The following is a 22,897-nucleotide window of genomic DNA, read 5'->3' as shown; positions in this document are numbered from 1 at the left end:
TACACCATCAGATTAAATGAATGGAAAGTTTATTGATTGATCAATATAAAAAGAAGTTAGGCATGATAAAGCATAGTAAATGAGAGATAAATGGACATGGCTCATGTATATGAAATTAACTACACCAAGTTATATGTATAAAAAAAATTATGAAAGAAATGGATAAAACCACAACAAACTTTTAAGTCTGCTAGCATTTGATTTTAAATTGTTTACCAAAAAAGAACAAATGCCTTGGAATCTGGAGTACTGCAGCAGGCATTCCTGACAGTGAAGTTGAATTTAGATGCCTAGTCCTTAACCCCCAGAGATCTTATGGCATTTCCTCTGTTTTTGCACATTTTTTTAACTTCACATTAAAGGTACTTACATATAGCATGATACCCATATGTTTCATATCAAAATGTTCAGACCAGTCTCAGCTCTCTTCCCAGTGGGGGACTATTTGATCTAGGGTACTGCATAAAGAATGTCCATAAACCTGAATATATGAGATCGAATTTTAGAAATGTATCATATCTCATATAAAAAAAAAAACCTTTATTCATGGGAACCAACTGTTTTGGTGTTTGAAATAGGTTTACAGGTGTTTTAGTCACATACCCAGTGTAATATATGATTAAAGTTGGATAGAAATGTTTAATGTTGAAAAATAACATTTGAACAGTCATGTATTGAGTAATGTGTGGTCTGTTACATTACTTTCACTCAATCTTACCAGGCCTGAGATAAAATGTGATTGAACAATGACTTTATATTAGATATCAGAATATCAAAATGTCAACCTTCATGTGTGCAAGTGAAAATATATATATAACCAAATTATGCCAAAAAACAAAATCGTTCTAGCTGCATAGAACAGTATTCACTATGGCCAAAATATATCCATCCAGCCATGCTGTACTAGCTTTCACACACAAAATACCTTTACAAAGTAAACGTTTACTAATGGACAGTCAATTTTGTCAAACAAAAGTCATAACTATTGTAATTAATTTAATGAATTTTGCACAGAAGCAGCATTTAGCTAGCTAGCTGATATCAGACATCATGCCTAAATGGGATAGCTATGTAGTGGATAGCTGTCCACTATAATAGCAATATTGTAAAATAACATTTAGCTGTCAATCTCTTTAATTTGTATATTCTTCTTCATCAAAGGAATCAAACCCCTCAGGCTCTAATGCTCTGTTATCTTTGTGACTACTTTCCAAAATCTCTGCAACTTCAGCAGCTGTAAACCTTTTGCACATTTTAGCTAGCTAGCTAGATTTCAATTGGACAAGGAAGGAAATGATTCTTAAGTGAAGGGTAAATCCTTAGTGAGTTCATGATTATTTATTGTTTGGTTTCACTCAGATTGATACACAAATTCATCAATCACACATGGTGATTAGATGGATAAGATCTGAGTGAAACACAAGCATGCAAATCACATTGTGAGAAGCAGATGACATGTATCTTAACCTATATCTAACCATTATATTTAACCTTTCATAGGTTCTTTATTCTTACTATTGACAAAATTGAATGGGAAGAAATGGCTCAGAAAATGTTTGAACCATATTTCTGTGTTTTCCTATTGAAAGATATAAATAAAAACATCGAATCAGACATGCCAGCATGTGCTTTGACCACATTGGGTTAAAATAGACAGGATGACTAACCTATTTTTATACTTGGAGAATTTTTGGAATGACAGATCATGAACTGACTTTAAAGGCCTTACTTGTTTATTGATTTGCATTTTGTGTTCAGAACACCATCTGCTTATGCCTCGAATTGGATAATGTGGTGTGATCTTTGAATTTCACAAATAATCGCATATAATTCCATGGTTTCCAATGGCACTACAGCAACCCAATGGAGATCCTGAATCCTGAGACACCAAAGTTCAGCAACGAGCTGTTTCCACTTGGAACTGCTCTTGCTCCATATGAATCACAGAGGCTTCTGAGCATGTTCTGCAGTTGTGGTCACATTGGTGGCCAGGTGCTTCTGTGAGCTACCCTAATGCTGTTTTTTTTAGTTTAGTACTAATTTAGTACTAATACAATTTAGTACTAATTTCCACCTACCTTTAGTTGGAACTAATTCTAACTCTATCAATGATAAAAAGACAAGCTAATCTTAATGTTAGGGCAGTGGACAAACACCTCAGACTTACTGGCACTGGGTGTGAGATAAGCCTGAAAACTTGGGTATGCCTTGAAGGGTGACTGTAAGGTGAGGAAGATTGGAAGGCCTGTCCATTTTTGATTGCACTTGAGCTGCAGAATTCTGAGGCTTCACCTTGGTTTGTCTGCCTGTCCAATCTGTACCTGTGGATTGAAAGTAGGTGGGTAATCATGACTGGGCCCCATACAAAAAAGAGATGAGAAGATGGGGAGGGGGCAGGGGGCCCTGAGAAAACCACTTTGCCAAGGGTCTAAAATTTGGTACTGTGCCCTGGAATTCCATTACCTGCTAATCAATATAGCACCTTACCACCAGGTAACTGGTACTTGCCAACTTCTCATCTTGTATGTTCTGAAAGGTGAGTGAGTGATCACAAGTTTAGCCTTTATCTGTGTAGTAAAGCAATTCAAGTACCTAATGAAATGTTGTTATTTCTTTGTGATTAAAAAGTGTGCAACATTCTAAATTATGGCATTTTTAAACACAGAAAGGCCACTTTGAGACACCTGCCCTTTCACAATTGGCGCTTTGCTGAGTGAAAATTAGTGACCCCAGAGTGCAACATAACATCAGGTGTGCAAGTTTTCTGTGGACCAGTTTCGGTGTGAATCCACATTAGAATAAGAAAATAACTTTTGTAAGTCTCTCTGGATAAGAGCATCTGCGAAATGTATTGTCATCAGAATTTGGCCCTGAATCAATGGGTCCTTCTTGTTAAGTGTCACCAGTTCAGGCTGGAGTAGGTGGAGTAATGCTGTGGAGAATGTTTACTTGGCGCAGCCTGGGTCTTGTGATGCTTGTGGATAGACATTTGTACAGTAGGGTGGCCATTTGTACAGTCATTGTGGCCAAACAAGTTCATCCCTTCATGGCAGCTGTACACTTTGAGCAATATAATGCACATGCAGCAAGGGTCATATATGACTGCGAGTTTTACTTGTTTCTCTGGCCTTCACAGTCCTTAGATCTTAATCCTATAGAGCATCCCTGGGACAATGTGGACCAGGTTGTTCAGAGCATGTCAGTACCTCCATCTAATTTGCAACAACTGCGAGAAGCTATCCTGTGTGCATGGGCAAAGATTCCTGCTGAATGTTTTCAGCACCTAGTTATATATTGAGTGACTGACATTAAATGTGAGGAATGTTGTAATTAATAATAATAGAAAAAAAAAATAAAAATACAATTACCAAATGGTGGCACACACAACTTTGAGAATGTGTGATCTAATCGCACAGTATTGTTGTGTGGATTTTATTTTTGTTTGTGCTAATAAAGACGTGATGTTTATGTGCTGTCTATCAATGCTGTCAGTAGCTTTTTCTGTGTCCTTAATATTATGTAGAATATGTATATTTTTATTTTGTCTTTTCATGTTTGGCTTTTATCCCTGCAGACATTTTTACATGTTCCTCTTATTATTGCAACTCATAGAACTGATAAATCAAGGAACTACCAATATTTAGTATGATTTTTGCCTTTACTAATAGGGATTACAGATAAATACTTGGCTACCCTGGCTTTGGTTATAATCATTTTGTAGTTGTTTTGTCTGTAGTCAGATGATGGTGCAAAGTGACTGAAGTGTGTGGCACATTTGTGATTGTCTTGGGTCAAACGTTTTATACTGGGTAAATTAATTGACCATTTGTAAAAGAATTTAAGCTTTAGGTTGACTGCTTAATGCACCAGTCATGCTTACTTCTGTAACAACATTGCTATGCTTACTGACTCTTAACTACTCTTGTATTCATATCAGTGTAATTCAAATTGTAATCATATTTGGTTAAATCATATAATGAAATTTGTAGGTAATGGTGCAGCATGCATCTAATACCTGCAAAGCTGCCACTTCCACTTGATGTAAGAAATAAATAATCTACCAAATCTTAAAATATAGAATTTACACATCATTTAACTGTGATTGCAACTCAGATTGAGTGAATGGTTCTCTAATCAACAATGTCATTCTAAATGTATACACATTCATTCAGAACATTTATTCAATAACAGACTGAGTATGGTGAGCCATTTTTTTTTTTTCTACAGGCATAAGATACTGTTTACCTTGTTTACACTGTTGGCAGTTCTTTGTCTGTTTAGAAAGCCCAACATACCTTGGTAAAGCTGAATAATGTTGAGAGCATATTTTGAACCTGTAATTTGAAATATGTGTGATTTTTTTAAATTATATATAGAACTTGAAATATGTGTGATTTTTTAAAATTATATATATATATATATATATATATATATATATATATATATATATATATATATATATATATATATACTATTAATAGTAAAAGTTGATAGCTGATGAAGTGCTGAATTGTAGCTTTACAAGAGAATGTTTTTGGTTTTTGACAAAGTAAACTACAGAATTTGTCAGTTGAATTTTTAATGGTACCTTGAAAAACAAAGTATCTTCGGATTCTTTTGAAACATTACATTTATTTGTTCTAATATATTGTCCATCCAAGTCCAAGTTTACACAGGCTATAATCAATATCTATGGCCACATTAATGGTACATATGTAGTCTGTTATCTCAGTTATTTTGCATTTTACCCATAAGTTGCTTTTTGGTGTTTTTCTCTGGTTTCAGTATGATTATGTAACACTTTGGAAGAAATATACAGAATAACAATCCAAAGCTTGAGGCCAAAATGGCAAATATCTCCACAGCTACAGTGAATTTTCCAGGAGAGCTGACATAAGATGGAATAAAGGTGATCCAAACTGCACAGAATATTAGCATGCTGAATGTGATGAATTTGGCTTCATTAAACTTGTCAGGCAGCTTCCGTGCTAGAAAAGCCAAAACAAAACATAGACTTGCGAGAAGGCCTATGTACCCCAGTACAGCCCAGAAACCTATAGATGCACCCAAATTACATTCTAGAATGATCTTTTCCTTGTAGACTTTCAGATTTTTGAAGGGAAAAGGAGGAGAAACTGTTAGCCACAGCACACAAATAATGACCTGTATGAGAGTGAAAGCAAGAACACTGAGTCTCTGCTGTGGAGGCCCAAACCATCTCATAACATTACTGCCTGGAAGTGTAGCCCTGAAGGCCATTAACACCACTATTGTTTTCCCCAGAACACAGGAGATGCAGAGGACGAAGGTGATACCAAACGCTGTGTGGCGCAGCATACAGGACCACTCAGAGGGCTGACCAATAAAAGTAAGTGAACAGAGGAAACATAAAGTCAGAGAGAAGAGCAGCAGGAAGCTCAGCTCTGAGTTGTGGGCTTTGACTATTGAGGTATCTTTGTATCTATAAAATACAACTAATATTGCCAGTGTCATGAATGCACCAACAATAGAAACAATTGTTAGCAAAATTCCCATAGTTTCTTCATAAGATAGGTATTCAATTTCCTTTGTTATACATTCATTCCTTTGTGAGTTTGACCAGTAGTCATGATAACATTGTTCACATTTGACAGAATCTGTTGTGGAGTAAGAAAGCAAACAATGGAAATGGGAAGTTAGATATACAGGAAAAAATAATCAGCTGAATAGACTTCAAATCTACTTTGTTACAATATTCATGTATATCTGTTAAATGTAGGAGATCAACTTGCACCTGTAAGATTTTTAATCACTGCAGTAATCCCAATAATTAATTATTTTTTGTTTTTATTTTTTGGCATTTATGTACCTGTCATATTACTGATCTCTCCTTCTGCACATGGTATACAGTCAAAGCAGCACACAGGTTTTCCTTTCTGCACAGCCTTCCTGGTGCCTGGAGTGCAGCTCTCACTACACACCGATATCGGGACCTATAATCAAGGTAAATATTTAGTTAGTAGAAGACATAACAGGTGCATAGTTAAATGTGTTCTTCAAATTCACATTACAAGTATCATCTCCATATAAGGAATTCTTTACTTATGAGCAAATCTGACCTTATTTGTATTTTGTGCCCACATAATAGAGGACACATTTAGAGTTAATCGCTTATGAACAGGGAAAGTGTAGTCATAAAGTCCAACAATGACAAATTCATGGTGCTCTTCTTCACTTGTTTGCCAGTTTATGACATCGTATCTTGCAACAGGGTCACCATTTTTATCAAAATAAACCTCTTCACCCCCTTTAGTTTTGAATTGCACCATTTTAAGATGTTCTAGAAACTGATGAATTAAACCAAAGTTTATTTGTTAGTAAAAGTTACATTGTTTAAAACGCACTGTAAAGAACTTTACCAAGTGCTATTTCAAGTTTTTGAATTAGTGCTAACTGTGTGTTCCAAAGGTCAGTATGAAGTACAGGGACAGTGCTACAACAGACTATTAACTTACTGTGAGAGGATCGGGCTGTTTTTTTGTTTGACATGTTTCTTTGCAGCCGAGAATATCATGTAGGGTATGGGCAATAGCATAAACCCCTTTATACACATTATTGAAATATGGCATCAGGGACATATCAGTGAAGATGCTATTAATTTCAGATAACTTCTCTTCTCCTATGCATCCTGCTGAGTGTTCTGACTCATTCTGCACTGTATATTTACAATGGAATAATGTCTCCCAGTATTTAGTAAAAATGGCACTGCCTGCAGATTTCACTCTATTTAAATCTAGAATGAATTCCTTCAGACCATTCACATTTGTATTAGGGACAGCCAGTCCTATGGCTCCTTGCAGTATGTTGTGCTTGTCCATTTTGGCCACAACTGGATCAAAGATCCAGGCCTCAGTTCCCACCCACTGGTATCCAGTGATGTTGTGCTCAAAAAATGCATCCAGCAACATCTCTAAGTCCCCAGCATCGACAAATCCCACTATCACTCGAGAAGTGGAGCTTTTGATCTGATCAATGATTCTCAGAACCTTCCTTTGTGAAAAGGTGTTATAAAATGAAAGGGAATATTCTACGCATATACCCAACCCCTCTGCAACTTCAGTAAATGCAGCCATCCCACTGTTTCCATATTCATCATCTCTTCTTATTGCTCCCACCCAGGTCCAGCCAAAGTGCCTGACCATTTCTGCCAGTGCTCTGCTCATGTGGTAATCACTGGGAATAGTTCGCAGAAATGAGGGATATTTTCTTTTGTCACTGAGACACTCACAGGTTGCACCATGGCTGATCTAAAAACACAATTATACAGGTGTCTTATGTATTTTGTTTAGAGATAAGTTTATATGCATCGTCATACTGACATATGACATTAAATTCTTGATCAAATAGTTTCACATTCATGGTTCTTTTCTTAACAGTTAAATGATGTTTTGATAGACATAACATCTTTATAGTTGCATAAATTCTTACTAAGGGAATGCTGAAAGGTCCAATACTCATCGCAATAGCCATCGACACTGATGAGAATGACTCTCCTATTATTGCTTGTACCTGGGCTGGTTTTGTGCAAGGCTCATCTGAGACTGATTTCTCATTTCCGTTAACAAGTGATAGAGCCACCTGAACCCCCACTGCTTTGGAAGTACAGGTGTCATAGATCTTATAGCCCAATGAGACACCAGGCAGTAAAGAGGAACTGTTGTTGATCTCCTCTACTGCAAACATCAAGGTCTGGGAATATTGTAAATTTCTGACATTAAGACTGCAGAATAAAGAAAGAAAATACAATGACATTATTTTAGGAAAAGACTAACAGCTCTTTCACTGCTGTGTTATTATTTACATTTGAATATATTACATGTTCTCAAACATGTCTGAAATGCTCACTTTACTGCTTACCTTGTGCACTTCAGTGGAGGTGGTTTAACCAGATAGGACAAGTCTGTGATCTCCCAACTGCTATGAAAAGAAAACATCCCTCCTACTATGATATCACCATCCTTTGATAGTTGAGGGTATACAGACTCTCCTTGCAGGGTACAGGCAGTCCCATTAGATTTGGAAAAGCTGATGATGACCATTACTACATGCAAGAGAGCAAAGGTAGGCTCCATCCACCTACAGACTGGAGATAATGGCTAAGAACTTCTGGCAGGTCTGACGATTCACTTGGTTGAACAGGAAGGATATGTGGTATTTATACAGATAGAAAGGCAGATTCCATATGGTAAAGACACCAATGTCAAAGGAGGTGTGACTTCGAAATGTGAGCAGAGTAGCCTGGTTTACCTGTGGATTAAAATCTGCCTGTAAAATCTGTACATGTGATTTGAAAATAAGATATGTCTGTGCAGCAGCTGTTCATATTGCCACTCCAGCTTTATATGTTACAATAATTATTTTTTTATTAATAACCACAACAGCTAAACAGGAACATAATTAACATATTTAATGTCATGAGTTCGCAAATAATCACAGATGATTGAAATGTTTCCCCTTTTAATTTGTTTGTTTGTTAGTTTGGAATAAATGTAATATCTATTAAATACAGTATTTATTAATATAAATATGTCTTCAATTGCATGATCACTACTGCTGAGTTACATTGATATACATTCAGCACATACTGGTAATAATATAGATGGATTCAGATCAAGCTTTAGAAGTCAGAAAACAAATTATGCATTTGACGATACAGAAGAACTGGCTCTGGTGTGAAACAGAAGAGTTGTTCAGCTGTACTGCTTTTTCCATTTGGAGGCTGAAAATTCTGTTGATTGCATGCATTTGTGTAAGTGGTCAGTAAACTGCAGGTCTGTAAAATGCATGCTGGGGGTGTTTTACAATTTCCTTTTTCTATGTAATCAAATAATTCAGCTGCTAAACTTCAAAGACATTAGAAGTGGTGGATCAAAAAAACAATACCACCACACACACAAAGTGTCTATTTGTCAGATTACTTATATCTTGAACACCAGGGAAAATGTTTGATTAGCATTCACTCTCTGAAATATCAGGGCATTTCCTCTGTGTGTGTATGTGTGTTTGCGGAGAAGAGCAAGATTTATTAGGAGCAAGTCCATAGTCAGGGTTATTGTAACAGTCCAGTGTCAAATTACCAACATGGGGAGTTTTAGAATACATGATAAGACAAAAACAAGGGCTAGGGTGTTATACACAGAGGCTAGGATAAACAAAGGCTATGAGATAGGAACAACTAATAACAAATGTGTCGATATACAAACACTGGTTAGAATTACATACACAAACAGTTGGCTATATTTACATACACAGAGGCTATGCTTACAATAAACAGCCAAACATAGGCAAAAAGGCAGGGTTTACATACACAAGGTAACGAGGACTTAACTAGACACAGGTGCAACTCATAAAAACAGAGAAAAACAACATGGACAGGGATGGGAATTGAAAATTGAAACAACAATATGAGATAGGGAAATCATAGATTCAGGGACACTAAGAGGATGGCCAATCATGATAGTACACAGGGATCTAATAGCACAGGTTAGAAATACAGTGGTGTGAAAAAGTATTTGCCCCTTCCTGATATCTTTTTTTTCATGTTTGTCACACTTAAATGCTTCAGATCATCAAACAAATTTAAATATTAGACAAAGATAACACAAGTAAACTGTAAACTGCAGTTTTTAAATGAAGGTTTTTATTATTATGTGGAAAACTGGGCAAAAAAAAAAAAAAAAGAGACTGGGCAAAAATGTTCTGCATGGCAGAGTTCCAAGATGAAAACCACTGCTGAACAAAAAGGCTCATCTCAGTTTTTCCAGAAAACATCTTGATGATCCCCAAGACTTTTGCGAAAATACTCTGTGGACTGACGAGACAAAAGTTGCACTTTTTGGAAGGTGTATGTCCCATTACATCTGGCGTAACACAGTATTTCAGAAAAGAATCATACCAACAGTAATATATGGTGGTGGTAGTGTGATGGTCTGGGGCTGTTTTGCTGCTTTGGGACCTGAAAGACTTGCTGTGGTAAATGGAACCATGAATTTAACTGTCTACCAAAAAATCCTGAAGGAGAATGTTTGAATGCCATCTGTTTGTGACCTCAAGCTGAAGTGCACTTGGGTTCTGCAGCAGGACAATGATCCAAAACGTACCAGCAAGTTCACGTCTGAATGGCTTAGGAAAAACAAAATGAAGACTTTGGAGTGGCCTAGTCAGTCCTGACCTGAATCCGATTGAGATGCTGTGGCATGCCCTTAAAAAGGTGGTTCATGCTCAAAAACCCTCCAATGTGGACGAATTACAACTATTCTGCAAAGATGAGTGGGCTAAAATACCTCCACAGCACTAAAAGACTCATTACCAGTTATTAGGTTTAGGGGACAATCACTTTTTCACACAGCGCCATGTAGGTTTGGATTTTTTTTTCCCCTTAATAAAAACCTTCATTTAAAAACTGCATTTTGTGTTTACTTGTGTAATCTCTGTCTAGTATTTCAATTTGTTTTATCAACAAATTTAAGTGTGACACATGCAAAAAAAAAAAAGATATCAAGAAGGGGGCAAACACTTTCACACCAGTGTACCTCCTCCAACATTAGATTCTATTAATGGAAAGTTTATTGATTCATCAATATAAAAGGAAGTTAGGCATGATAAAGCATAGTAAATGAGAGACAGAAATTAACTACACCAAGTTATAGGCATTAAAATTTGTGAAAGAAATAGATAAAACCTCAACAAGCTTTCAAGACTGGTAGTGTTTGATTTTAAATTGTTTACCAAAAACGGGCAAATGCCTTGGAATTTGGAGTACAACAGCAGTCCTTAACCTTGCCTAGTCCTTAACCCTCTGAGATCTCGGGGCTTTTTCTCGGTTATTGCATATTTTTCTAAATTCACTTTAAAGGTACTTACATATGAAACAAATGGGTATCATGCTATATCAAAATGTTCAGAACAGTCTGGTCCTAGTCCATCTGGGGCCTGTAGGACTCCGCAGCGTCCACCCCTGAACTACACCCAGGGCCCCCCAAAATTTCCCAGACACACTCTCTGGGGAAGAACGGTTATGCGCTGCCTTCTCCTTCTTTTTTTTACTCTTCTTTCCCGGCATCCTTCAGTGGTCGATGTTTCTGTTACACTGAGAGGGCAGAGCAGGATGTGGGGACAAGTTGCGGAACACAGAAGATATGTTTATTAATACACACAACAACGATTACGTAGCTCACAGGCTATCAGGGTCAAACATTGACAACATTCACATTTAAACACGAGACTTATATACACGCACACTAATAATACACAACAAGGAGCAGGAGTGAAACCCAAGGAGGGCGTAGCTGTACAGATGAATGAAGACACACACACACAAGGAGACGTTTGGGAGGAGGGGCCATACCATGACAACTTTTTTTAAACTCAAACACTACAAACTGACAATAAGTAAAATTAAATAAATAAATGAATTATCAAACATAAATAAGGCCTATCTAAAAAGAGGGGTTTTAAGTAACATTTTAAATCAGTTCAGAGTAGGAGCATTTTAATAGCGTTAGGTAGAGCTTTGCATAATCGATGTGCTCCACAAGAAAAAGCTCTTTCACCCATGGATTTTAATTTTCAAGAAGGCTGCTGTAGATTGAGATAAATAACAGAATCTATAGAGCAAAGCTAAGAGGGTGAAGAATGCAAAGCAGCTCATGCAACATGCAAGCTGTAAACATAACAACGGGTCACTGATCTGTTGACCACTGAGCTTTGTATAACAGTATTCCAGCTACCTAGCTACAAATATCACATTATAGCTAAATGGTCTGTTACAGTTACACACTGCTCCTTGTGTGTGCTCCTTGCTACTGGCATAAGCTATGTTTTACACTGCTGGCAGTGCTTTGTCTATTTAGAAAGCTCAACATACCTTGGTAATATTGATGGCATTTTTTTGCTCCTGTACCAGTACTGAATGGGACAAATGTATAAAATATGGTGTGTGTGTGTGAGATATATATATATATATTAGTATGTTAAATTATTCTTATTCTTCAGAATGTTTCAAATATTTTAAAATATTTTGCACAGGCTATAATCTTTATATGTGGCCACATTAATGGTAAATATGTAGTATACTAGTTTACTTATTTTTATAATGTTTATTACTCTAAGTTGTCTTTTATGTCATTTCTGCAAGGAATTTGCTGATCATCCACTCTATAGGCACCTTGATATTTAGTATCAACAAAATCCTCTTATTTGGTATTGATCTAGATTTTATGTTCTTGATTGTGGCATCATGCCTAATGTTTTCCTTAAATATGCATGTGTGTGTGTGCACGTTTGTGTGTGTGTGTAATTACATAACATAGTCAAAGAAATCCTGTGGAGTTACACATCAAATATTAAGATCAAAATGATCAGTATCATAAAATCCTAATGAAGATAATTTCATCTAAAATATGAATCAGATTAATGGTAAATATGTAGGCTACTAGCTCACTTATTTTGCATTTTACCCATAAGTTGCTTTTTAGTGTTTTTGTCTGGTTTCAATACAATTATATAACACTTTGGAAGAAATATACAGAATAACAAACCAAAGCTTGAGGCCAGAATGGCAAATATCTCCACAGCTACAGTGAATTTTCCAGGAGAGCTGACATAAGATGGAATAAAGGTGATCCAAACTGCACAGAATATGAGCATGCTGAATGTGATGAATTTGGCTTCATTAAAGTTATCAGGCAATTTTCGAGCCAAAAAAGCTAAAACAAAACAGAAGAGAGCCAGGAGTCCTATATAACCCAGTACACCCCAGAAACTTATTATTGAACCCACATTACATTCTAAAATAATCTTTTCTTTGTAGAGCTTCAGATTTTTGAAGGGAAAAGGAGGGGAAATAGTTAACCAAATCACACAATTAATGACCTGTATTAGAGTGAAGGCAAGAACACTGAGCCTCTGCTGTGGAGGCCCAAACCATTTCATGACATTACTGCCTGGAAGTGTAGCCCTGAAGGCCATTAACACCACTATTGTTTTCCCCAGAACACAAGAGATGCAGAGGACGAAGGTGATCCCAAACGCTGTGTGACGCAGCATACAGGACCACTCAGAGGGCTGACCAATGAAAGTAAGTGAACAGAGGAAACACAGAGTCAGAGAGAAGAGCAGCAGGAAGCTCAGCTCTGAGTTGTGGGCTTTCACTATTGGGGTATCTTTGTATCTATAGAATACAACTAATATTGACAGTGTCAAAAATGCACCAATAATAGAAACAGCTGTTAGCAAAATTCCCATAGTTTCCTCATAAGACAGATATTCAGTTTCCTTCTTTATACATTCATCCCTCTGTGGATTTGACCAGGAGTCTTCATAGCATTGTTCACATTTAATAGAATCTGTTGTGGAATAAGAAAGGAAATAATAAATAGAAATCAAATACATGTGGAGAATAATTAGCTGAATACACTACAAAAATAAATGTTTATTGAATCTTCTTTGTTATGAGAATGAATGAATAAATGAATGAACAACATGTTGTTCTTTTCATAAAGACTATTACACTATTTTTTTAATTTAATTTTAACAAAAGAAATCTGGGAATTTTTGTACCTGTATTATTACTGATCTCTCCTTCAGCACATGGTATACAGTCAAAGCAGCACACAGGCTTTCCTTTCTGCACAGCCTTCCTGGTGCCTTGAGGGCAGCTCTCACTGCAAACAGATATTGGAACCTATAATCAAGGGGGATATGTTTATTTTTTTATTTTTGTAAAAAGGATTTCTTGAACTCCACATTGCAATTATCATCTCCATATGAAAAGTGCTTTATTTTAGGCCAAAATACAATTCTTCCTTTATTCTTACCTTATTAGTATTTTTAGCCCACAAAATAGAAGGCATGTTTAGTGATAATCGACTGTAAACAGGGAAAGTGGAGTCATAAAGTCCAATAGTGACAAATTCGTGTTGTTGTTCTTTACTTGTTTGCCAGTTTATCACCTCATATCTCGCAACAGGGTCACCATTTTTATCAAAATAAACTTCTTCACCATCTTTAGTTTTGAAATGCACCATTTTGAGATATTCTAGAAACTGAAGAAACAGTGGTTTATTGACAATAAATATCGGTATAAGTTATACCATTTAAAAACACTATAATACATGGCATTGTCAGTTACACTACAACATTTTGTCTGGGTTTTTTTAATTAGTGCTAAATGTGTGTTCCAAATCTTTAAGTGCAGAAACATTAACTCACTGTGAGAGGATCAGGCTGCTTCTTTGAAGAACAAGTTTCTTTGCAGCCTAGAAGGTCATGTAGTGTATGGGCAATAGCATAAACCCCTTTATACACATTATTGAAATATGGCATCATGGACATGTCAGTAAATGTGCTGTCCATTTCAGACAATTTCTCTTGTCCTGTGCATAATGCTGAATCCTCTGAATCGCTCTCGACTTTATACTTACAATGAAATAATGTCTCCCAGTATTTAGTAAAAATGGCACTGCCTGCAGATTTTACTTGGTCTAAATCTAAAATGAACTCTTTCAGACCTGTCACCTCTGTTTTAGGAATAGTCAGCCCTATGGCTCCTTGCAGTATGTTGTGTTTGTCCAGTGTGGCTAGAGCTGGGTCAAAGATCCAGGCCTCAGTTCCCACCCACTGGTATCCGGTGATGTTATGCTCAAAAAATGCATCCAGTAAAATCTCTAAGTCCCAGGTGTCGACAAATCCCACTATCACTCGAGAAGTGGAGCTTTTGATCTGCTCAATGATTCTCAGAACTTTTCCTTGTGAATAAGTTTTAAAAAATGGAAGTGAATATTCTAAGCATATGCCCAACTGCTCTGCAACTTCAGTAAATGCAGCCATTCCACTGTTGCCATAGTCATCATCTCTTCTTATTGCCCCCACCCAGGTCCAGCCAAAGTGCCTGACCATTTCTGCTATTGCTCTGCTCTGGTAGTAATCACTGGGTATAGTGCGCAGAAATGAGGGATATTTCCTTTTGTCACTGAGGCACTCACAGGTGGCACCATGACTGATCTAAAAACGCATTTATATATATTTCTCAGGCACTATGTTTAGTGACAAATTTATATGCACCATCATAATGACATATGCCAATAAAATTGGTTATTAAAATAACTTTTTTTCTTTCATATTGTTTAATAAGAATTAAAATTATGTTTTAATAGACAGAGTTAAAAGTTCTTAATTGCTTAAATTCTTACTAAGGGAATGCTAAAAGGTCCAATACTCATTGCAACAGCCATGGACACTGAAGAATAGCTCTCTCCTATTATTGCTTGTACCTGAGCTGGTTTTGTGCAGACCTCATTTGAGACTGATTTCTCATTTCCATTAACGAGTGCCATAGCCACCTGAACCCCCACTGCTGTGGAACTACAGGTGTCATAGATCTTATAGCCCAGGGAGACACCAGGCAGTAAAGCGGAACTGTTGTTGATCTCCTCTATTGCAAAAATCAATGACTGTGAGAACTGTATGGCTCTGAAATCAAAACTTGTCAATAGCAGAAAAATATAATGACAATATTTTAGAATAAAATTTTAAAACTTCCAGCACTGCTGTCTCATTCTGGGTCATATCATATTTTTGGTATAATACATGCTCACACAGTTTCTACAATACTTACTTTCCCAGGCCACTTACCTCATGCACTTCGTTGGAGGTGGTATAACCAAATAGGACAAGTCTTTGATCTCCCAACTACTATGAAAGGGAAATATTCCTCCAATTATAATATCACCATCCTTTGATAGTTGTGGGTATACAGACTCTCCTTGCAGGGTACAAGCAGTCCCATTAGTTTTGGAAAAATTTATGATGGCCATTACCAGATGTAAGAGAGCAAAGACAGGCTCCATCCACATATTGACTGGAGCTAATGGCTAAGAATGTCTGGCAAGTCTAATGCTTCAGTTGGTTGAACAGGAAGGATATGTGGTATTTATATACATAGAAAGGCAAATTCTCTGTGGTAAAGTTTTACTGGTAGGCCGAAGTCAAAGGAGGTGTGACTTTGAAATGTGAGCAGAATAGCCTGGTTTACTGTGGATTAAAATCTGCCTGTCAGTTTTGCATGTGTGGCTGTAAAATGAGATCTGTCTCTGAACAAGCTCTATTACACTTGTATTCAGTTTTATTCATTACAATAAATTGTGTCTTTTATTAATAATCACCCCAACTAACTGAACACCTAGTCAACTTTTAATTTATGTGGTGTCCTTTGTATTCAGATGATCTTTGCTGATTGAATTGTTTCCTTCTTATCTATGTCTGCATGTTTGACTGTTAGTTTGTGAATAAATATAATATGCCTTCAACTTCAGTCACAGTTTAGTTAGACTGACATCCATTCATCACATATTAGTAGATCTACAGTCTCATCAGCTACTTAATTAGAGACAGTTCTTGATTATAATCCCTATATTAGTCTATAAGTAGTGAATATAGCTTTTCTGTTTGTGCCATGTGCAGTTTGTGTTAGCCATCCTCTAGCCCTCAGTGGTTAGTTTCTTGACCACAGGAGTGAAGGCTTGTCATCATGAAGCGACAGATCACACTCAATACATTAGTGATACTGACACATCTAAAAGTTTCATCAGAACTACTCTGTGTGATACACTCATGGCAATGCAATGTCTACTATGCCCCTTCAAAGTCAATGAAACTTCTCTATTAAGAATGATGTTATTCCACAAATATTCAGTCAACAGTGGGCCTGTATTGAGGCACTGAACAGCAATTACCTCAGTTGAGGCTGGCTCATTGATTGTTCACTCTGTTACTGTATACCTTTAATATGCTTTAATATAAGTGTATACATATTAAAGAGGTCAGTGATTGTAGGCGCAAGGTAGGTGTTTCTAAAAAGAATTAGGCTGTGGTAAGAGTTTACTCTTACTGAATTATACTTCTGCATCTCTGTATCCGCAAACATTTATGGGTGTCATATGAAGACTTTGACATAGGTGTCAGTAAATATATTTGAACATAAAATTTACATCATCAGCATTTTGCAGATGCCCTTATCTAGAGAGACTTACATATATTTATCGATATGACAGTATTTGTGTTTTCTGGGAAGCGAACCCATGACCATGTTATCACATTGTTTTACCTCTTCTTCCTCGTAAGCTTTTGTACCCGCATGCACATTTCAATGTAGTTGCTAAATAATTTACTGTGGTTAGGGCTTGGAACACTAATCACATTACTTCTGCCTGTAACAAAATTACTACTTTTGCTACATTTTTATAAGCTGCAAATTCATCTAGAAATTAACTTTCTATCTACATACTTTAAACCTTTTAAAGTTAACATTCTGCCACAATTCTGTTGTTAAACTTATTTTCATATGGCGAAACATAGCCTGCTAAAGCCTATGCTATATACTTTCTGCACAAGTCATTGCTTATTGCTAGTCTAACTGAATGTTCGAGATATCAAAAATTAGTTGTTAATTATCTGAATTCTGACAGTTTATCTGTGATTGTATTGACATGGTCTTAGTACACCAGGGGCCAGTTTTTTTAAACTTTTAATCTGGACTAAATTTGTCTGGATAATCCCCTTTTTGACGTAAATAGGACCAAATTAAGCACAGTTATTTGTCACGATTTTACAAAAGATGAATGTATTTGATAATGTTTATACAAATACGTCCGGATTGGTATATGGAAATCTTTGTATTAGAAGTCAACTACCATCTGCCGGACATATATTAGTTTATTTTCAAGAATAATAAAAAAAAAATCTATAATGAACCACTTTTAAAAAAAGGTTTCAATCCTCACAAGCTCCTCATAAGCAGTTGCAGGGTATCTGGATTCATGGTTGTCCTTACCTTACTTCTGCTTTAAATTCTTCCATCCTATAACCTGCTCTGTGGTCCTTAACTGACTAGTAACAGTGGCATTAACATGACCACAGATTGAAGCCCAAAGATCCAACTTCCTTTATGAAGTAAATGCTTTCTTCTGGCTCAGAGTAATAAATGTACCCCTCAAGGTGTAGTAATTACAGTGTACTCCGATTTATATAAATAACTTCACAATATCATACACCTATCATGTTTTACAGTGTTTATTACTCTAAGTTGTCTTTTATGTCATTTCTTCAGAACATTTGCTGTTCACCCACACCAGAGCCACTATGCTATGTAGCATCAACATAATCTTATTTGGTATTGACCTAGATTTTAGGTACTTGATTGTGGCATTTTGCCTAATGTTTCCTTTAATATGCATGTGTGTATGTGTAAGTACATAACATTTTCAAAACAGAGCCTACAGAGTAGCATATCAAATATTAATATCAAAGTGATCAGTATCATAAAGTCCTTATGAAGATGATTTCATCTAAAATATGAACCAGGTTAATGGGAAATATGTAGTCAACTAGCTCACTTATTTGGCATTTTACTCATAAGTTGCTTTTTAGTGTTTTTCTCTGGTTTCAGTATAATTATGTAACACTTTGGAAGAAATATACAGAATAACAAACCAAAGCTTGAGGCCAAAATGGCAAATATCTCCACAGCTACAGTAAATTTTCCAGGAGAGCTGACATAAGCTGGAATAAAGGTGATCCAAACTGCACAGAATATGAGCATGCTGAATGTGATGAATTTAGCTTCATTAAACTTATCAGGCAGCTTCCGTGCTAGAAAAGCCAAAAGAAAACATAAACTAGCTAGGAGTCCTATGTAACCCAGTACAGCCCAGAAACCGATGGATGAACCTAATTTACATTCTAGAATAATCTTTTCCTTGTAGACTTTGTGATTTCTAAATGGAAAAGGAGGTGACATTATTAACCAAATCACACAAATAATGACCTGTATGAGAGTGAAGGCAAGAACACTGAGTCTCTGCTGTGGAGGCCCAAACCATTTCATGACATTACTGCCTGGAAGTGTAGCCCTGAAGGCCATTAACACCACTATTGTTTTCCCCAGAACACAGGAGATGCAGAGGACGAAGGTGATCCCAAACGCTGTGTGACGCAGCATACAGGACCACTCAGAGGGCTGACCAATGAAAGTAAGTGAACAGAGGAAACACAGAGTCAGAGAGAAGAGCAGCAGGAAGCTCAGCTCTGAGTTGTGGGCTTTCACAATTGGGGTATCTTTGTATCTATAGAATACAACTAATATTGCCAGTGTCATGAATGCACCAACCACAGAAACAATTGTTAGCAAAATTCCCATAGTTTCCTTATAAGACAGATGTTCAGTTTCCTTCTTTATACATTCATTCCTTTGTGAGTTTGACCAGTAGTCTTGATAACATTGTTCACATTTGATAGAATCTGTTTTGGAGTAAGAAATAAAGTAAACAATACAATGAGATGTTCGATTCACAGGGAAAATAATCAGCTGAATACACTACATCTACTTACTCTCTTAAAACAAGTAGAATAACTTGTGTCTATAAGACTTTTAATCATTGTTGTAATCCCAATAATAATATTTTTTGTTTCTTATTTCTCTGTATTTAAGTACCTGTTATATTACTGATCTCTCCTTCTGCACATGGTATACAGTCAAAGCAGCAGACAGGCTTTCCTTTCTGCACAGCCTTCCTGGTGCCTGGAGGGCAGTTTTCACTGCACACAGATTTTGGGACCTATAATCAAGAGAAAATGTTCATTGACATTACAAGATAAAAGGTACCTAGTGAAAATGCTTTCTTCAACTTCACATTGCAAATATCATATCTATTTAAGGAGTTCTTTACTTAAGACCAAGGTGCAAATCTGACCTTATTAGTAATTTGTGCCCACACAATAGAAGTCACATTTAGAGTTAATCGCTTATGAACAGGGAAAGTGTAGTCATAAAGTCCAACAGTGACAAATTCATGGTGCTCTTCTGCACTTGTTTGCCAGTTTATGACCTCATATCTCGCAACAGGGTCACCATTTTTATCAAAATAAACCTCTTCACCCCCTTTAGTTTTGAATCGCACCATTTTAAGATGTTCTAGAAACTGATGAAATAGACCATTTTATTTGTTGGTAAAAGTTATATGGTTTAAGAGCACAGTAAAGAATACTGCTTTGCCAATTAAAGTATAGCATTTTTGAATTTGTGCTAAGTGAGTGTTCCAAAGGTCACTATGAAATACAGGAATAGTGTTAGAATAGTCTACTTACTGTGAGATGATCGAGCTGATTATTTGTTGAACATGTTTCTTTGCAGCCAAGAAGGTTATGTAGTGTATGAGCGATAGCATAAACACCTTTATACACATTATTGAAATATGGCATCAGGGACATGTCCATAAAGATGCTGTTAGTTTCAGACAATTCCTCTTCTCCTGTGCATAATGATGAGTCCTCTGAATCATTCTGGATTGTATATTTACAATGAAATAATGTCTCCCAGTATTTAGTAAAAATTGCACTGCCTGCAGATTTCACTCTATTTAACTCTAGAATGAAGTCCTTGAGACCTGTCACCTCTATATTGGGGACAGCCAGCCCTATGGCTCCTTGCAGTATGCTGTGCTTGTCCATTTTGGCCAGTTCTGGATCAACAATCCAGGCCTCGGTCCCCACCCACTGGTATCCAATGATATTGTGCTCAAAAAATGCATCCAGCAAAATCTCTAAGTCCCCGGCATCAACAAATCCTACTATCACTCGAGAAGTGGAGCTTTTGATCTGCTCAATGATTCCCAAAACCTTTCCTTGTGAATAGGTGTTAAAAAATGGAAGCGAATATTCTAAGCATATGCCCAACTGCTCTGCAACTTCAGTAAATGCAGCCATCCCACTGTTGCCATAGTCATCATCTCTTCTTATTGCCCCCACCCAGGTCCAGCCAAAGTGCCTGACCATTTCTGCTATTGCTCTGCTTAGGTGGTAATCACTGGGAATAGTGCGTAAAAATGAGGGATATTTCCTTTTGTCACTGAGACACTCACAGGTGGCACAGTGACTGATCTAAAACACATTTTTACAGGTGTCTCAGGCATTATGTTTATATGCATTCTCATATTGATATATGCCATTAATGTTGGTAATAAGATTCATATTTCTTTTTCTAACCATTAAAATTACGTTTTAAAACACAATAAACTTATCACTTAAATTCTTACTAATGGGATGCTGAAAGGTCCAATACTCTTTGCCACAGCCATGGACACTGATGAGTATGTCTCTCCTATTATGGCTTGTACCTGGGCTGGTTTTGTGCAGAACTCATTTGAGACTGATTTCTCATTTCCATTAACAAGTGCCATAGCCATCTGAACCCCCACTGCTTTGGACGTACAGGTGTCATAGATCTTATAGCCCAGTGAGACACCAGGCAGTAAAGAGGAACTGTTGTTGATCTCCTCTACTGCAAACATCAAGGACTGTGAATATTGTAAGGCTCTGACATCAAGACTGAATGATAAATGAAAAAATACAATGACATTATTTTACAATAAAAACTTGACTGATGTGCCATTCTTGATCATGTAACATTTTAGTATAATACACGTTCACACTTGCCTCTTCTGCTTACCTCGTACACTTCACTGGAGGTGGTTTGACCACATAGGATGAGTCTGTGATCTCCCAACTGCTATGAAAGGCAAAAATTCCTCCAACTATAATATCACCATACTTTGATAACTGTGGGAATGCAGACTCTCCTCGCAGGGTGCAGGCTGTCCCATTTGCTCTGGAAAAATTAATGATGGCCATTACTACATGCAAGAGAGCAAAGATAGGCTCCATCCAACTATCCACCTTTAATGGTTAATGGTTAAGAAAGTCTGACAGGTCTGATGTTTCAGTTCTTTGAACAGGAAGGATAAGTAGTATTTATGCTGGTAAAATGGCAAATACTCTATGGTGAAGTTTTACTGGTAGGTCAAAGGCAAAGGAGGCGTGACTCTGAAATGTAATCAGAGTAGAATGGTTTACCTGTGGATTAAAATCTGTCTGTGAAATCTGTACCTGTGCATTGAAAATCAGATCTCTCTCTGCACCAGCTGTTCATATTGCCACTCCATCTGTATATGTTACAATAAGTTGTTTTAAATTAAGCCAAACAGCTAGCCAGACACCTAGCCCACATATAATTTATTTGGTCTCGTGTTTTCAAATGCTCATGGCTGATTTACGTGTTCATTTCTTAACTTTGTTTGTCTTTTGGGAATAAATATATCTATTAAATACATTTTTATTAAATATAACACTTTCAATTGTATGATAAGCACACAGCTTAGTTAAACTGCTGTCAATCAACAAAAATTGCTAAACCTACAGTTTGAAACCAACTTAATTAGAAACATTTCTTGATTATAAACCCTATATGTGTCTTGTAAATATAGCCTATCTGTTTTTACCATGCACAGTTTGTATTAGCCAACCTCTAGCCCTCAAAGTGTAAGGAGTGGGAGGTGGAGAGTGAACACACTTGCGAAGTGATGACGCCACTAACTCTGGAAGCCATAATGAACTAACATGGATTGAATAGAATAAATAAATAATATGGTTAATAACAGATACAGACTAACAATACAGAATAAAATGAAGAACAAACAAGCTAACAGAAGAATAATTGGCTAACAGGGTGAGTGCGAGAACTAGGCAACAAAGGAACTAAACATTAAGGAAAGACTAAAGGAGAACAATGATGAGGTATAAAACTAGGACAAGTGGAGAGTACACTGAACCAGGCTACGGAAGAGACAAACAACAACCAAGACAAAAACATAACTCAAAAGAAAACCAGACAACGCTTGTGTATATAAAAAGTGGAAGAGAAACCTAAACAGAAGCAAACTGATGGGAGAACATCTTATGAGGAAAGAGCGGACTCAGACAAGCGAATACTAACAGGGAAAGCAACGTATATGAAAACAGAGAGAAA

At 36.7% G+C, this 22,897-nt stretch overlaps 3 protein-coding genes across 3 annotated transcripts; all 3 read right to left on the bottom strand.

Moving 5' to 3' along the window:
* Positions 1–4,728: 4,728 nt before the first annotated feature.
* On the bottom strand, positions 4,729–8,111 carry LOC113568587 (extracellular calcium-sensing receptor-like). Its single transcript, XM_035525287.1, has 6 exons — positions 7,897–8,111; positions 7,468–7,759; positions 6,495–7,286; positions 6,099–6,326; positions 5,849–5,972; positions 4,729–5,636 (listed from the first exon to the last, which is right to left on the bottom strand). The coding sequence occupies exons 1-6, from the start codon at positions 8,109–8,111 to the stop codon at positions 4,729–4,731; spliced, it is 2,559 nt and encodes an 852-aa protein (XP_035381180.1).
* A 4,366-nt stretch (positions 8,112–12,477) lies between these two features.
* Positions 12,478–15,887, bottom strand: LOC113568586 (extracellular calcium-sensing receptor-like). Its single transcript, XM_026996783.2, has 6 exons — positions 15,673–15,887; positions 15,231–15,522; positions 14,251–15,042; positions 13,857–14,084; positions 13,600–13,723; positions 12,478–13,385 (listed from the first exon to the last, which is right to left on the bottom strand). Exons 1-6 carry the CDS (start codon positions 15,885–15,887, stop codon positions 12,478–12,480), a joined length of 2,559 nt encoding a protein of 852 aa, XP_026852584.2.
* Positions 15,888–18,427: 2,540 nt separating this feature from the next.
* LOC118241233 (extracellular calcium-sensing receptor-like) lies at positions 18,428–21,756 on the bottom strand. Its single transcript, XM_035525494.1, has 6 exons — positions 21,542–21,756; positions 21,129–21,420; positions 20,182–20,973; positions 19,788–20,015; positions 19,529–19,652; positions 18,428–19,335 (listed from the first exon to the last, which is right to left on the bottom strand). Exons 1-6 carry the CDS (start codon positions 21,754–21,756, stop codon positions 18,428–18,430), a joined length of 2,559 nt encoding a protein of 852 aa, XP_035381387.1.
* Positions 21,757–22,897: the final 1,141 nt, after the last annotated feature.

Source organism: Electrophorus electricus, chromosome 4 (genome assembly GCF_013358815.1).
Source record: "Electrophorus electricus isolate fEleEle1 chromosome 4, fEleEle1.pri, whole genome shotgun sequence".
In the NCBI taxonomy this organism is placed as follows: domain Eukaryota; kingdom Metazoa; phylum Chordata; class Actinopteri; order Gymnotiformes; family Gymnotidae; genus Electrophorus; species Electrophorus electricus.
This window is presented reverse-complemented; position numbering and strand designations above follow the sequence as displayed.

Bases quoted from the DNA above. Each gene is read 5' to 3' on its own strand.
- LOC118241233 (XM_035525494.1), bottom strand. From the start codon at position 21,756: ATGGAGCCTATCTTTGCTCTCTTGCATGTAGTAATGGCCATCATTAAT. The intron at 20,974-21,128 runs GTAAGAATTTAA...AATGTGTTTTAG, and splicing joins GACCTTTCAGCATCCCATTA to ATCAGTCACTGTGCCACCTG. The intron at 20,016-20,181 runs GTAAGTAGACTA...CTATTTCATCAG, and splicing joins ATCAGCTCGATCATCTCACA to TTTCTAGAACATCTTAAAAT.
- LOC113568586 (XM_026996783.2), bottom strand. From the start codon at position 15,887: ATGGAGCCTGTCTTTGCTCTCTTACATCTGGTAATGGCCATCATAAAT. The intron at 13,724-13,856 runs GTAAGAATAAAG...CCTTGATTATAG, and splicing joins GGGCTAAAAATACTAATAAG to GTTCCAATATCTGTTTGCAG. The intron at 13,386-13,599 runs GTACAAAAATTC...ATTCCACAACAG, and splicing joins AGAGATCAGTAATAATACAG to ATTCTATTAAATGTGAACAA.
- LOC113568587 (XM_035525287.1), bottom strand. From the start codon at position 8,111: ATGGAGCCTACCTTTGCTCTCTTGCATGTAGTAATGGTCATCATCAGC. The intron at 7,287-7,467 runs GTAAGAATTTAT...TTGTGTTTTTAG, and splicing joins GACCTTTCAGCATTCCCTTA to ATCAGCCATGGTGCAACCTG. The intron at 6,327-6,494 runs GTAAGTTAATAG...TTAATTCATCAG, and splicing joins AACAGCCCGATCCTCTCACA to TTTCTAGAACATCTTAAAAT.